Raw genomic sequence first — 15,535 nt, 5'->3', positions numbered from 1 at the left:
AAAGATTACGTGGAGGTAAAATTTAGACCCACCCATATTAAAAAACTTCGCAAAAGCGTATACCTGTTCTCCCGTACCCTCCAATCAAAAATACACCTCGAACGTTTTCTCCTGATTTTAAACTCGATAAAAAAAGATACTAGAAAAAAGTTAACAACAACTTTATATTTATTCAACCTTTTTACAAATTCAACGCGAGTTCCTTTCACGGAAGAAAGCCCGAAAGTGGGATGCGGGGAGATATAGGGCCCAAAATCAACGACGACCTTCTCTGAACATTGATCCTCCTTAGGCCTTATTTTATATTCCGTCATTGTTTACATCGTTGGGGATTTGACTTTAACATGGGAGGTAAAATAGCGGTGAGAACGGCTGGGATCCAGTCGACGGGAGAAGACGCGCTGAGACGAGAGAACCGACGGAATGGAGAAACAAACTTTTGTTTTTAGTATTCCGACTGGGAGAGAGAATGGGCGGGGAGCTCGCCGCTAAGCCCCTCTTTCCTCCTTCGATAAAGCGGTCGCGTGGCCACCCCGTCGCCGACCGAAATCCCCGCCAAAACCCTCCCCACAAATCCCAGCTCGCGCCTCTCCAGCAGAGAGATGATGGTCGTCGTGAGTCCTCCAGGATATTTTCTTGAAGGGCTTAAGACGGAGGAACGCGATTTTAAGAAACATCCCGAAATCGTCTCTAGTCCCTCTTTGCTTTCGCGGGTCCGAGCGTGACGGGGTTTGTTAAGTAGGCCTTGGCTTTGTTTCGTCTTTGCGCGTCCCCTTTGATTCGGATATCTCGGCGGGGATTAGCTCTCGTTTATAGCTATTTCTATCCGATGAGAATACGCCCTGTCATTTCGTTCCTTCGCTAGCTTTCTTATATAGGGTTGTTAAGTCTCGATTCTCGGGGTAGATTCCGATTCGACATCTTAACGACAAAAGTGGTTTTCGCTCGAGGCGTTGCTATCCACTTATCGTTCTATATTTGAAAAATATAAAAGAAGTCACGAAAATTGTTTATAGCAAAAATTCATTTTATTCAGTTTTTCATAACGGGAAACTTTTGTCTATTTTTGATCTACGAACGCCTGTAGAAGTGTTCTAACAGTTTTGCTTCAGTCGAACGGATTCGCTAATTGGAAAATTTTAATTAAACTAAGGCGACTTCGTGGGCTCCATCGGCTGGTTTGCATACGTAAAAAGTCGCTTTTCTCGAATATTTTTTCTGAAAATATTGTATGACAATTTAGTAAATAGTCCTATCGCGAAATTGATGAAGAAAATGCTAACCTGAATATGATTTATAGTTTCTGTTACGGCGTTTGACCATAGCATAGTAACAGTACACCCTCCGAAACCACCGCCGGTCATTCTGGAACCCAAGACGCCCTTGACCTCGAGAGCGGCTGCGACTAACTCATCCAGTTCCGGACAAGAGACCTCGTAGTCGTCCCTGTCAGAAAGATATTACCAAAATTAGATTAAAAAAAGCTATAGCAACACCAAGAATAAGTTTGCTTAAAGGCCGACTACATAAATCTTCGGTTTACTCTGTCTTTCACTGGAAGTAGGCTGACTGCATGGCACACGTGTATTGCAGTAAGCCTACTTCCAGTGAAAGACAGAGGAAACCGAAAATTTATGTAGTCGGCCTTTAATATAACTTGCCTAAGAGAGATATGACTCTGAACCATTAATTTCCCGAAACCTTGGAAATCAGAGTTTTTCAAGACCTTGGCTGCCTCTTCCGTCCTCTTAATTTCGGTGAGGACGTGACGTACTCTCCGGTACAACTCGCTGTCTTCGTCAAAACCCAGAGCTAAAAGTGGTGTAATAAATAATAAAAAGATAATAATAAATTGTATATTAACGCGTTTACAATTTAATTCCTCAAAGTTGACGTATCTCAAACTAGGTTTTCCCGCTTTTCGAGCCGCTTCTTCGCAGATCTCTCTTCGATCCGAATACTCGGACCCGGTCAGTTCGTGCCGGACGTTAGAATTCGTGATGAGGATGGAGATGTCGTCGTTCGAAACGGGAACTAATTCGGATTCTAAAGAGCTGAAAGAGAGATCACTCTTATAGTCGAAGGAACTAAGTACCCTTCAATCCAGTATTTACCGACAATCGATTAAGACAGCGTGTTTTTCTTTGCCCTTGAAAGCGATGAATTGATCCATAATTCCGCAAGGCATCAGCGGAAACTCGTGTTCCGCCTTTTGACAAGCCAGGGCTTTTTCCGTTAGACTGAAAAGAGAGGATGACCTCTTTTATAAAGATCCACTACTGCTTAATTACCCTTAACAGACCTAGTTTTAGAGGCCTCGCCAGATAACGCGTCCAAGAACGTGTACATGGCTACTTCCAAAGACGCTGAACTAGAGAGACCACCGCCAATAGGAACTGATGAAGTTACAACCGCGTCAAACGCTTCTAATGTACCTATTTAAATTGAAAATTGAAACTTTGTCTAATATATTTTTTACCATTTCGGGAGTTTTCATATCGTATACCTTTGTAATTGGCGACCACCCCTTTCACGTAATTGGCCCATTTTGGGTGCCCGGGTAACAAAGGTTTCTCTTCGCTTGGCAGGTGGAACTCGACCACTTTGGGGTGGTCTGCGAACGAGCATCGAGTTAAAATCCGACACGTGTTGTCATCTTTTTTGGTTATTCTTCTTCCCACAATGACGGTATAGAAAGGAATGGCCTGTAAAGAGGAGGACATAATACTTCTGGTCTTTGTATCAAAGTTGTTTAGTTAGCTGTCCGGCAATTAGACTTCACCATTGGAAAGCAAAATCCCTGGACGTAGTCTATATGCTCTGGGTAATATTTTAAATTAATTAATTAAGGAAATAATTTATTTACTTATTAATTAATTTACCCCCTATGAGATTGACCCTTCCCGGAGCAACGGCGCATTTTTCGGGGTCGATTTCAAAGTTTTCCCGGAATGCTTCTACGCTCTGGCTAATTAGGTCATTTAATTTGGGGATGGGTTCCGACATGGTGTCTCTCAACGTAAGAATGGAAAGGAATTAAAGTATTTGGCAAAACGACGCGACAGAAGAGAATCCACTCGTATTTCAAGGGGGCCTCGTTATCTGAGCGCGTGTTCCTCTGTAGGACTTTAACCTTGATCGGAGTGTACACACGCTGATAGATACAAACACATACACGATGCATTTCATATTTCTACCGCTAGGGCGATGGAAGGAACGAAAAATAAAATGCTTCGAGATTTATTATACAGATGATTATTCCATTCTGGATGGTTTGAAATAAAAACTGATCCTCGCAAGATTGTTTTCCCAACTCTTTATTATTCATTTTTATTTTCTTCTGCTAACTCTACATGAAAAAAATATGGGGTTCAAATTAAATTTTGATTTCAATTGTGAATCAGGGCGAGTAAAGTTTACTCAACCGCTATAAGACGACGTACCATATTTATATCCGTTAATTATAAACGCAAAGTACACTTAACTACTGTGAAATTAATCCGTTAAAGCGGATATAAAAATGGGGACTTATTTAAACAAGCTGTGGCGTCAATATATTTGATAATGTTCTTCATTGAATTATGTTCGTAAATACGTTTATATTATATAAATATACAAATCAAAAAACGTATACACTTTTATATTTCCGATTTAAATATAAAATAAAAGGTTGAGATTTGTGTATGCATAGTGTTTCTGAGGAGCGTTCATACAGTGAAAGACATTCATAAAGAGGAAATGCGTTAGCCGATCGTTCATTTTGTGAGCAATCATCCGATTTAAGTGTTCTATATTTTTCCATCACACTCTTATGTACTGACAATAAAATATAATAAACAGAGGGTATATTTGCGGATGCTCTAATGTATCTTACGATTAATCTTTGATTAGTTTGTTTAATCACTGTTTAAATGATTATTTTGGCACTTCATAAATCCAGTTCCGAATTTTTGTTATTGGTTAACGAACTCTAAGGTGGTTTTACTTCAACCAATCGGAACGTTGTGGTATTTTTAGCAAAAGACGCGAAAGTTGTTCGAGGTCGGTCGACTTTTCGCGTCGTGAAAATGTTTATACTAATAATCAATTATAATTAATATTTTAACAGTTATACTAAGTATTTTTATTTAAATATGTTTCGTGGTAAAGGATGGTTTTCGGGAAGTCTTTGGAAGCCCAAAAATCCTCATTCTTTAGAGCATTTAAAGTAAGTGTATATTGATAGTCCAAGGCATAGAAATGCGTGTTCCAACTCCTAACCATATCCCAACCAACCTCCCGAACATAAGATACACCTGTTTAGCTCGGTAGAGGTTTAATTTTCAGGTCAAGGTCTAATTGTATTTAAATAATCTAGGTACCTCTATCATTTACTATCAAAGAATCAAACAGTGTCGGATCAAAATAGAAGTTTATTAGTTGAAACTTTAAGATCTATTGCTGAGATACTAATTTGGGGTGATCAAAATGACAGTACCGTTTTCGAGTAAGAACTTAAGCCGTAAAACGAGTAAAATTTGCTCGATAAGAAGGTTTATGATTTTGCTTTTCATAGCTTCTTTTTGGAAAAGAATATGCTATCATATTTCTTGAAAATTATGAGACAAAAATGTGGAAGATACGTTTGTATACAGCTTCTACAGACATTAAATATCTTATTTGAAAACATAAGGAATGAAACTTCATTATGTAAGATTTGAAAACTTTTCTTACAAACTTTATTTTCCTTGGTATATTAATTTATTTGCGTATATTTTTCGTTAATATAAGATTATTTGTTGTCCAACAATCATGTTAATTCTATAATCGTGCATAAATTTGATTTCTCCGATGAAGAGGTTATGGCCTATTACATTTCTTTTCTGAAGACACTTTCCTTAAAGCTCAATAGTCATACCATCCATTTCTTTTATAACGAAGTAAGGTCTATATTATTGGTAACTTTAATTTGAACTGAATTTCAATGATGATCTTATTTTTGCAGCATACAAATGATTTTCCTTTGTACACTGAAGCAATCAAATTTTTTAACCATAGTGAAAGTATGGTACGAATAGCCGTAAGAACTTTGACTCTGAATGTATTTAAAGGTATATTTTTTCACTTTTTGATGGTTAAGGGTTGTATTTAAACTAAACTTTGAAATCTTGAAGTCCTTTCTGGTTTTGCCATTGCAGTGGATGACAAAGCAATGCTTAAATTCATCCGAGACAAAACTGCAGCCCCTTATTTTTCCAATCTCGTTTGGTTTATCGGAAATCATATTTTGGAGCTTGATACTTGCGTTCGTGCGGACTCTGAGTAAATTAATTTTATTTAAAGTTTTTTAGGAAGCGTGTTTTAATATTTTTCTATAAAGTCAACAAGGGAGGCTTGCCGATCTCGTAGCGGAACATTTGGATCACTTGCATTATATAAACGATATCTTATGCCTTCGAATTGACGCTCTAAATGATGTACTATGCGACCATCTACTCAATAGGCTTTTAGTTCCTTTATACGTCTATTCACTTACAAAACGGAGAAGGCAATCTCAAATTGAAGTAAATTAATGAATATTGAGTTGGAAGTTTAAATCTTTTGATAATGATTAATTTCTAAAGGATGATCGGCCTCATGTCAGCAGCGTAGTGTCTTTATTTCTGCTGTCCCAGGTTTTTCTAATAATTTCTCATAAACCTCTGGTGCAGCAATTGGCGCATATAATTCTCAACAGAGATATGTCTGTGTTTAGTAGTCGGCATAGCCATGACTCTGCCTCTACTAAAGTAAGTATTTGCGTTTAAGATTGGAAACTTTGAGCCAGCTATAATTAAAAATATAATTTTTAGGGGGAAACAAGTTCGGAACCAGAGTTTGTCCCTCCTGAAGAATCATTAGAGAAATCTCTGGAAAGCACAATTAGGCAGCGAAGTTTTAGTCAGTCACCGAGTCAAGATGATCTGGGACTCTCGGATGAAAATTTCCCTCATTGCTCAAGTAGATTAAGTACAGTTACCGAAAGTATTTCGTCAGATGTGGGAACAAAAATTCAAGTAACGGAGGGGTTGCCAGATGAAGTTTTATCCCAAGAAGTGGAAGAACCAAATGATGATGTATTTGTTCCCAACAAAAGTGATCAGCCTGAAGGTGCGCTTTTATAAATAATCCAGTCTTTTTATTTTGAGGTGTTTTCCATTTTTTAATGATTTTAGTTCACATACAACCAGACATTACGACGGATGAGTTTATAAATGTAACTGATGAGGAAAAAGTTCAGGCGGCGCAGCGTTTTTCATTGACCACTTTGAGTAAACTACAGGAGGAATTTACTTTGAGTGATAGGTAATGTATTTTTATCCTTTCAAAAGTTTGAAATTGAGAACTAATTTTTATGTTTTAGGCCCTTTTTGGAAGCTGTTTTCAATGCTTTAGAATGTACTGAAAATGACCATGCAGCTTTATTTGCGCTGTGTTTGTTGTATGCCTTAGGACATAATGCTGGTAATAACTTTTAAAAAATTACATGAAATAATTCATTTATATTTAATTATTATAAATTTTGCTGCTTAATGTAATTTGGATTTTTAAATTAGCTGGTAAATAATGGTTTAGGTGTTACATTTTCCCCCTATTTACATTATTAATTTTTTAAATCTCTTAATTTCTAGGAATTAATCAAGATTTGCTAGATTCAGTTTTAATGCCAACTGATAGGTCCGAGACAAAAAAGTTATATAATGTGCATTTAGTGGAAAGGTTAATCAAAATTATTTTTCTAAGTTGTCAATATAGTAAGTATTTTCATTTTCGTTCATAGTTTGATATTTTGGACTAATTATAAATAATTAATGTCACATTTGTTTCTCAGATAGCAAAGTTCGATTGGCGACTTTACAAATGAGCCTTTTGCTTCTGAAACAGCTAGTTGTTAAAGATGGGACCAGTTTCCTAGAAGATCGCCACTTGGCTGCCATAGAACAATCAAGGGAAGAAAGTAGCCAACTTCTACGCAATTTTTTTAAGGTAAATATACTAATTTCCATTCATTTTAACGTTTAATTTAAAATAATAGTAATTTGTATTATTATAGAGTGAAGAAATTTTCTTGGATATGTTTGAAGATGAATATCAGGAGCTTATGGTAAAGGAACCACGTTTTTATCCTCCTAATCAAAGATCCTAAATTGATGATGCAAAAAAATTTTTAGAAACGACCTCTGAATGTGGAATATTTGATGATGGATGCCAACTTGCTATTGCCACCTACAGGTACCCCCATGTCTGGAATTAGCTTCAATAAAAGACTTCCCTGCGGAGAAGTTGAAAGAACTAGAAGGGTATACTTTGTTTTCAACCATAGTTACTTAACATTAACCATTATTTAATCAAATTTGTAATGGATTTTTAGGCTATTAGAGTATTTTTTCTACTAAGGGACGTCTCTCTAACTTTGAGAGATGAGAAAGAAACGCAACTTCCATTAACAAACATTTATCAGTGCATCCAAGTTGATGAAATTTTAGATCATAGTACGTCTTTGAGGTTAAATGTATTAATATCAATTTGTTAACTAAAAGTTTTAAACGTTTTCAGACAATAGTGATCTGTTAGGCTGTATAGTTGTAACCAAAGATGGGACCAAAGTTCGAAGGTTTATGGTCATTGACGTTTTCCAGTTAATTCTTGTTGAACCAGATACCAAAAGAATTGGATGGGGCGTAACCAAATTTGTTGGTTTCTTACAGGTATGTAATTAATTGAATGATAGAGATGTATATAGTTTTATTAATTTATTTCTACAACCTTTAAGGATATCGAAGTAACAGGTGACAAAGATGATAGCCGTTGTCTTCATATCACCGTTCATCGTCCAGCGGGAGCGGCAGCTAATACTTATTCAAATAGCAATCTGTCAGGAGCAGCTAGCTCAAGCAATATTCGCTCTCCGCTTTTGGCAGCCCGTTTTATTTTCGATGATAATATCAGATGTAAGGGAAGAGTTTCTGAAGATTATAATTCCTTGGAACTCTTATATTAATGAAACAAATTGTCTTAGGTATGGCTGCTAAACAACGACTAACAAAGGGCCGGTTCAAAGCAAGGCAGAGAAAAATGCATCAAATAGCCCGTTTATTAGAATTACCCGACCATATCCAGCCCTGTCCCTCACCCATGAGGCATTCTATGAGGCCCTCCAGTATCGCTGTCTCAACCATTTCTGGTAGTGAGGTAACTAACTCTGGTAAGTATGGAAAAAAAATTTCTATTAAGCTAAGCCATCAATAGTTAATGTACTGATTTTTAACAGCGGCAATACCAAGAAGTCATTCTCAAGACATGGGGTTAAGGGGCAGGTCTTCGTCTTTAGCTCCAGCGAGTAGTTCATCACATTCCCATCATCACCATCATCACCACCACCATCATGGTGTATATCGACCTTTATTCTCTTCTGGTAGTAAAGTTCCAGGTTTTGCTACTGCCCTCAGACAAGATGGCTCTGGCCGAAACCATTCCAAGATGAACGATTCTAGCGCAACTGTAGCAGCTACCAAAGGTTATTTAAACTGCGTTTTAAGAACAAGTACCCAACTTTAACATGTTTTACATATAAACTCTTTAGATACTAGCTCAGGAAGTAACGATCGGCACCGTAGAATAAGTGGCAGCCCCTTAACTAACAGAAAAAGAGGATCGTCGGTTACAAGATCACGAGAACATTCTCCGCGAATGAGGACTTACAGTAGCGGGGGTGGAAGCAGTAGTGGTGGGTCTGAAGAAATTCCATTAGAAGATATGTCGAAAGGGAGGGGATCTCGTCACAGCAGCCCCAATTTGAGGAGGAGAAGCAGCAGTGGACTTCCACAGGTATGAATAAAATGGTAATATAATCTTATCTCATACCTAACAATGTTTTCAAATATGGTAGGCTCGTATTAGTGCACCTCCGTATATGCCTCATTTACCAGTGAGCAGTCCCAATATATCTTCCAATAAACAAATCGATGCTGAGGAAGAAGATGTCTTCCAAGATAGATTATCTAGTCGGGGATCGCGATCGGACCAAAGTAACTCGTCAAACGAGGCTTCGGTAACTCGTGGTAATGTCCTCTGTTCGGATAGTGAGGGAGATAGTCCCAAAGAATGTACAAAACCTTGTTGCGCCAACGAGAAAGATCAAGGATCATTTGATAATTCCAGCAAAAAGAGGAAAAGTAAAGGGGCCATTCATACAGTGTGATAAGGGAAGAAACTGATCTTTCATCATGAATTTGCATTTTCATTTTATCAGTTTAATTTCATTTTCGTTTTAGAGCAGTTTTTTTTTTCTTTTTTTAATGTTGAAATTGGATTCAAAATACTTTTAAAATATTGGAATATATCAAGTTAAACTTCAATGTAAACAAATTTATATATTAGCAAAAAGTAGCTTAACAATATAAAATAAACCAAAACAAAATGCAAGTTATTTTGGAAGTTTGGTTTCTGTGATTGTGAAGGTTAATAATAATAAAGGTTGAACCTAAAATAAAAGTTAATCTATTCAGGTTTTTGTTATGTATTATTATAATTAGGTCTATAATCTAGTCTAAATAAGCCTTACTTTTATTAAAATAAACAACTTATTTCAATGATATGTAATAATTTAAATAAAAATATTTTTAAGGAATGTTTATTTCCTTACGAATGCAAACACGATACAATGACATTTCTAATATATAATTATTAAATTCCAACTTTTCCTAATCTAGTGTCTGTTTTTGGATTAGCAGTTATGGTTTGAATTTTGACAATTCCTTCGTTAATTTTGGTTTGAAGATTTCTGAGATCTCTAATATAAAGTAATCTCAAGACTTTAGCTGCCGAGCTCATGACATAATCCTCCGTTTCAAAGCCCAAATTTGTATCTTTCAGGGATAGAGTTAGCCCGGTAGGTGGAGTTTTCTTAGTAGCGACTTCAATAGCTTCTTTAGTTAACCTTTCTGTAACTAAATTGCTTATTGCTTCTAAAGTGACCAGGTGATCAGGATGTAAAGCCACGTTAAGAATGCGTGCCAGCTTCTCAACTCCGCTCTTGAATTCTTGACTTTCAAAATCTAAGTTATCAAGTGTGCTTTTCTGAACAACCTGGGGTACACTGTAAGTTTTCTTGACCTCTTCAGAATTTATGTCTTTGTATTTTTTAGCCTGCTCGCCATAGTCGAGTCTAACTGCGTAACCAAGTAGCCAATCTATGGCACTTGGTAGATTTTCATTGACATAGGAATCTTCAAAAGGACATCCAACATCCTTCAGATATTTTTTGAACGCTTCATCCCATTCTGGTGAAGAAACATTCCTCAAAGCCGCTCGATCTTCAATTGCATATTGCCTTATCCTTTGGTCTTCGAGCCACGCAACCAAGAATCGTACGTGATGCGGATTTCGTACGTCAAAAGCATCAGGGCCGTGATATTTTAGCGCGGCAAGTTTCCGTTTATAACTCATTTTCAAGAAACAATAATTACGAATAAATAGCTGATAATTAAATTACTATTTTGAATTATAATGATAACTGTTTGACGTTTCGGCCTTTGCTTTTGAAGCGCCGCTGCTGTGGCACGGTGGCACGCCGCAGCTTTAATTTGTACTTTTCAGTTTTACATGTAGATGGCAATACCGGACCCGACCCTTAATTCAGAAATTAAACGGTAGACGGCGATGCTGTTCTGCAAAATAACATTTTGCGTCGTTTGTGAATTTGGCGCTTCTTTACAATTGTGCTTAGCAATAATTCCTAGTTTTTAATTTAACAAGAACTACCTTGAGGACATTTTTGTAAGTACTCATATGTTTATATTTTGTGAATAATGTAACCCACGGCTAAAGTGAAGACACGTCCAAATATGCCACCCATGCTTTTTAGGATATACGGTTAACTTTAATGGTGACCCGAAGTCAACAGAATGATGTACCGTCCCACCTAAATATGCTAAAACATGGGCGTGATATAAATATAAACCCCAATTCCGTATATTATTTACAATTTTAACAGCCCTTTCAAAATTAATTCATTATACTAGAAAACGAAAGCCTTTAAAAGGGAAAAACAAAAGCCTTTCAAAAAGGAAACGCAAAATCTTGAGTTTTTTTCTGAAAACGAAAACAGAAAACGGACAATGCGAATCATCATAGTTGACCTCCACGCGCAAGCCTCGCGTCCCACATTCAATGTCAAAGCTATTAGAAATTGCAACCACGTCCGAGCTCCGCCAGTCGAAACAATATAATACGTCGGGAAGAAACTGCCATTAGAGAGTTAAAAGCGCGGGCTGATAAAGAAATTAAAGGTAGCATTGGAGATCTGGAAAATGTTCCGTTTATAGACAATGGAACAATGGGCATTAAAGGGGCAGATGCGAGGAGTCTCACCGACCGAAAATGGGTCACTTTTTTCCTCCTATTTCCATCCTTTCCCATTAATAATAGATTAGAGGCGCGGCACATACGTGTAATTAACCTTATTCCATTTAGTCATCAACTTTTATAAAAAAATAAAACACAAAAAATAATCAAAAAGAAGAGTTACGAGAAATGTGTGTACGTAGTTTTTACAAAACTAGCGAAATGGTGGTTCGACAAAGTGTCGTCGTCAGTGACTCGTGTTTTGGGGTAATTTACGTAGGCAACCCACCTTGACCGCCCTTGTCGAACTTGGGAAAAGTGGTAAGCCCAAGGGTTGCGACTAAGCGTACGTCGCGAATCGCTCGAGGGGACTGAGGAAAAAAATTATGAGTCGACCCTGACATTATCCACGTATTTTATTTCCTCCCAAAACGCCAACAGATAAAAAAAAAAGTCGTCCTCTTGCCGAAACCATCCGAAATGATCCCTTCGGCCATTTCGAGTGGCGCGCGCGCTCGCTTCCTGGTCTGACTGGCCAGACCAAAGAAGATTTTTGGAGAAATATCTGGATTTTTCATCTCTAATATATAACCGGACCGGTTTTTTATGGCCTTTGTGCGGTTTTTTGTTGATTTTGGGTAGGAGCTTAAGCAACATAATAACTATAAGTATGACCATAAGTCTATAATAAACGGCGACGAAGCCCGTAATGCAGTCTGTCTTCTGAATAGCTCTCAGTAAATATTTTGCATATGAAGAATAGGAAGTGTCACACTTATGTTACAATATTATAATATAATAATAATAATAATCAGCTAGGCTAATACCCAAGGCACCACCTTAGGCCTAAGTCATCGAGCGACTTTTAAAGCCTTTAATTCAGGTGGCCGGGTTACAATGCGTAGGAGGGTGGTGGCAAGCCCTGCAAGCCAACAGCTCCCTACACTAACTATTTCCGTTAACCTCAATAGTATGACAAATAGCCTAGATTATCACCGAACTGATTTTCACAGTAATTGCGTGATCCAAGTTTCGTTCAGCAGAGCCCCCAAGTGGCTAAAATATAGTAATGCCAAGGACGATCATATACCACTAAGTTCAGTTGCGAGTTCCAGCTTGGATGAATGAAGTATATGGATATATCACTCGTACCTTTCCCAACGTTAAACCGGGTGGCCCTCAAAGTTCTCTCGATTTTTTAAAAAAATTGGTGGTACAAATTTGTTGCGCATGCGCTGCATGCTCCTTACGCGTGATCTTTGGACGCGACGCGCGCTTAAATGGGTCATGACCTATCATTTTTATATTTTGATAATATAATCCAATTTATAACATCACAAAGATCATTTACGTTAACAAATTTATCTAATTTAGTAACTTTATTTTATTAATTAAAAACACTAACCTGAAAATAGTCCCGTTAATTCCGAACCTTACAACGTAAGCCTAATTTAGTGAGATTTTTTAAATCCTCCCGCGTGCTTTTGTTTGTACCACCAAAACAGGAGTTTTAGCCGTTAGGTGGCGCGCAACTCAGTGGAATAATGTGGGCCGCGTTTCCGAAGGAGTTATATATCCATATACTTCATTCATCCAAGGTTCCAGTCTGCAGTCTCAGCTGGGTGGGAGGGTCAGTGTTGAAAATAGTTTCGGTTAAAAAATTAGCATTGAAACAATAAGAACTGTTATACTTATAGTTATTATATTACTTATGGTAGGAGTTGTAATTAGTTATTCAGCCCACAGTACACTTATTACTTAGTTACAGTTGGGTGGTAAGCTTTAGACGCCAAATATTAAAAAAAAACCTTCAATTTAAGGGAATATAACCTCAGGTTTTAGGTGTGGAACACCAAACTTCGACCATTTCCCGCTCCCTCCTATGACTTTAGATATTTTTGGCGCTGTTAGTGACTTCCCGCAAAAATTGCTTACATAAAAAAGCATAAAAAAACATAAAAAACGACTTGAGGTTATATTCCCTTTAATAATTAATTTTTGGTTAAAAAAATCTCGATTGTTACTTTACACGTAAAATTGTTTAAATTATATATTCGGCATCCGTCTGTTTTTGGTAAATAATGGGGTATTTCTTCAATATACGATTTGCAAAAACCGAGTACAGTACTTTCCCATTTTTCAAAAAAGCGGGCGGTTCTTTTATGAAAAGACGGAACCCAATTTAGTTTCCATCTTCATTTTTTTCTTGTTTATTTGTTCCGTATCGGTGTGTTTTTTGCCCAACTGTTAACGCTCTAGAAACTCTACATTGAGAAAGATATTTGGGTCCTTAAATAGCGGTTGTAGTCTACATTACTATAATAAACGTTGTTCGTCCTCTTCGTACGATCATAATAAACCAATAATTTATTATTACAAAATACGCCAAGAACGTTTTTTTTTTTAAAGTTTTTTCTTTATAAAATGAAAGAAATATAGAAACGAGTTCTAATATTTTTTCTTTCAACTAGGCCAAAGTTTCCCAAATACCATCGGTAATTTTATTGTAAATTATCTACGTGTTTTTATTGTTTTATTTTGCAAGCTGTTTTTACGTTTGAATTTTGAAAAATCTAGGGTTAAAATGAAGGTAAAACCGATCCAAACCGAATCTAGTGATAACGAAGTAAAGCTATTTTTGGCAAGTCAAATAGTGGAAATGGGATCCTTTATAATATATCTAAAAATATTATTCCAAAACCGCGTTAAAGTCGTGTTTGTATTGTCTTATTTATCGTAATAAAAATCAAGGTCAAATTTTATCAAAACGTCTTTCGTAAGGTTTTAATCTTTCCTTCAATCCTTCCTCGATCTATTCATTCAAGATTATCTGTCAGAAAGCTGTCATTTACTCGGGAAGGGTACACATTAGTTAGTACTATTCAAATTTTTCCGTAACTATGTACAGTACTATATAGTTTTACTGTTAAATGTTTGTTTTACCGATCAGTATAGATAAGAGTTTATTAAATTTGGAAACCATTCGTAACTAACGGACCGTTTCCGCTGAAATCTCTTTCAGAAGCTAAATGAAATGAGGCACCTCCCTTTACTATACTGGGTTAATGTTCTATAGCGTAGGGCATTGTGGCTTGAGATTTTATACCACTATATAGCTACGTTCTACTTCCGTCGAGGCCTAATCATCCAACGCGAGAAAATAGGCCTTTTATTTAAACGCTTCTTCTTGATAAAAACCGCGCTTTTTTAAACCAGAGCAAAAATAACATCTCTTTTAATCACGAAGCGTATCACAAAACTTTATTTATTTTCTACTTGGTCAGAACATGGTCAGAATGACTATTTAGAGACCATCATGGTCCAGTATCCCCCCCGCACTAGCGTGTGTTTCAACCGCGTTGCAAGACGTCAGTTTTAGTAGACACCCAATGAGAAACCGCCTCAATTTGATTGACACCAGCGTTGCCATACGTACTATAATTATGGTACAAATACCATAATTTTGCATCATATTATAAATGGTACTATTATTTTGAGAGCGTACTATATAGTACCAAAATGTACCATATTTCCAACCTATTGTACTATAATGGTACTATTTTTATAATTACGTTCTTTCTACAACTAAAATAGTGATAATTTCTTATTAACTAGACATAAGATCGTGGCCTGAAAGCAAAAACCACGTAACTTTATACTAATTAAAAGTATAGTTAAAGTTATGTAGTTTTTGCTTTCAGGCGACGAAAATATAAAGCCCACGTTCAAGTGTTGCCAGATCACTCGATAGTCGATACTATAGAAATCCGAATTTCTAATCGGTGCGCGCGGCAAAATTTCAAAAATCGTTCTAGTAATTTATTCCGATTTCTACGGTCGATACTGACTACATCCACTCCCCATTAAGAAACGACACACGATAACAGTTTTCTGCATGTTTTCCAACAAACACTTTACATTAAAGTAGTTTATACTATTTTATATTGGTACCATAATTTATATTGTTGTACTATAATGTTTAGCCTTTGTACAATAATTCGGTCAGAAAAATCTGGCAACGCTGATTGACATTAAAAGGGAGGAGCGTAGGGGTGTTGTTCCGAGCGGTCCATTTGTACTATTTTAATACGTTTTAAAATTTTAAGTACGAAAATACGTTTTGGATTTATTTAATCGTATTTAGTACGTTTGGAAAATTTATGATACGAAA

General features: G+C 36.6%; 3 protein-coding genes across 5 annotated transcripts; 1 reads left to right on the top strand and 2 right to left on the bottom strand.

Moving 5' to 3' along the window:
- Nucleotides 1-1,006: 1,006 nt before the first annotated feature.
- Nucleotides 1,007-3,082, bottom strand: LOC149932555 (galactokinase-like). 2 transcript variants are annotated; one of them, XM_090155575.1, is made up of 9 exons: nt 2,883-3,078; nt 2,783-2,820; nt 2,507-2,705; nt 2,303-2,435; nt 2,115-2,240; nt 1,873-2,054; nt 1,662-1,812; nt 1,284-1,446; nt 1,007-1,218 (listed from the first exon to the last, which is right to left on the bottom strand). In XM_090155575.1, exons 1-9 carry the CDS (start codon nt 3,004-3,006, stop codon nt 1,144-1,146), a joined length of 1,191 nt encoding a protein of 396 aa, XP_090011701.1. In that variant the 5' UTR covers nt 3,007-3,078; the 3' UTR covers nt 1,007-1,143. The 2 variants fall into 2 exon arrangements, with proteins under 2 accessions (XP_090011701.1, XP_090011700.1); XM_090155574.1 differs by having other exon boundaries at nt 1,662-2,054; nt 2,883-3,082.
- Nucleotides 3,083-3,999: 917 nt separating this feature from the next.
- On the top strand, nt 4,000-9,513 carry ema (C-type lectin domain containing ema). 2 transcript variants are annotated; one of them, XM_090155192.1, is made up of 22 exons: nt 4,000-4,207; nt 4,358-4,486; nt 4,556-4,689; nt 4,771-4,919; nt 4,985-5,090; nt 5,154-5,301; nt 5,360-5,543; nt 5,604-5,768; nt 5,832-6,129; nt 6,195-6,324; nt 6,383-6,483; nt 6,651-6,773; nt 6,851-7,005; nt 7,073-7,123; nt 7,191-7,319; nt 7,391-7,511; nt 7,576-7,727; nt 7,793-7,970; nt 8,039-8,224; nt 8,291-8,536; nt 8,603-8,847; nt 8,909-9,513. In XM_090155192.1, the coding sequence occupies exons 1-22, from the start codon at nt 4,134-4,136 to the stop codon at nt 9,218-9,220; spliced, it is 3,516 nt and encodes a 1,171-aa protein (XP_090011318.1). In that variant the 5' UTR covers nt 4,000-4,133; the 3' UTR covers nt 9,221-9,513. The 2 variants fall into 2 exon arrangements, with proteins under 2 accessions (XP_090011318.1, XP_090011319.1); XM_090155193.1 differs by having other exon boundaries at nt 4,001-4,207; nt 5,178-5,301.
- Nucleotides 9,514-9,636: 123 nt separating this feature from the next.
- LOC149932553 (tRNA-splicing ligase complex subunit RTRAF) lies at nt 9,637-10,602 on the bottom strand. Its single transcript, XM_090155194.1, has one exon. It carries the CDS (start codon nt 10,465-10,467, stop codon nt 9,706-9,708), a length of 762 nt encoding a protein of 253 aa, XP_090011320.1. The 5' UTR covers nt 10,468-10,602; the 3' UTR covers nt 9,637-9,705.
- Between the last annotated feature and the right edge of the window lie 4,933 nt (nt 10,603-15,535).

Source organism: Leiobunum rupestre, chromosome 8 (genome assembly GCF_980474605.1).
Source record: "Leiobunum rupestre chromosome 8, qqLeiRupe1.1.hap1, whole genome shotgun sequence".
Taxonomy (NCBI): Eukaryota; Metazoa; Arthropoda; class Arachnida; order Opiliones; family Sclerosomatidae; genus Leiobunum; species Leiobunum rupestre.
This window is presented reverse-complemented; position numbering and strand designations above follow the sequence as displayed.

Bases quoted from the DNA above. Each gene is read 5' to 3' on its own strand.
- LOC149932555 (XM_090155574.1), bottom strand. From the start codon at position 3,006: ATGTCGGAACCCATCCCCAAATTAAATGACCTAATTAGCCAGAGCGTA. The intron at 2,706-2,782 runs GTGAAGTCTAAT...TCCTCTTTACAG, and splicing joins AGGGATTTTGCTTTCCAATG to GCCATTCCTTTCTATACCGT. The intron at 1,219-1,283 runs GTTAGCATTTTC...CAATATTTTCAG, and splicing joins AAACTATAAATCATATTCAG to AAAAAATATTCGAGAAAAGC.
- LOC149932553 (XM_090155194.1), bottom strand. From the start codon at position 10,467: ATGAGTTATAAACGGAAACTTGCCGCGCTAAAATATCACGGCCCTGAT.
- ema (XM_090155192.1), top strand. From the start codon at position 4,134: ATGTTTCGTGGTAAAGGATGGTTTTCGGGAAGTCTTTGGAAGCCCAAA. The intron at 5,769-5,831 runs GTAAGTATTTGC...TATAATTTTTAG, and splicing joins ATGACTCTGCCTCTACTAAA to GGGGAAACAAGTTCGGAACC. The intron at 6,774-6,850 runs GTAAGTATTTTC...TTTGTTTCTCAG, and splicing joins TTTTCTAAGTTGTCAATATA to ATAGCAAAGTTCGATTGGCG.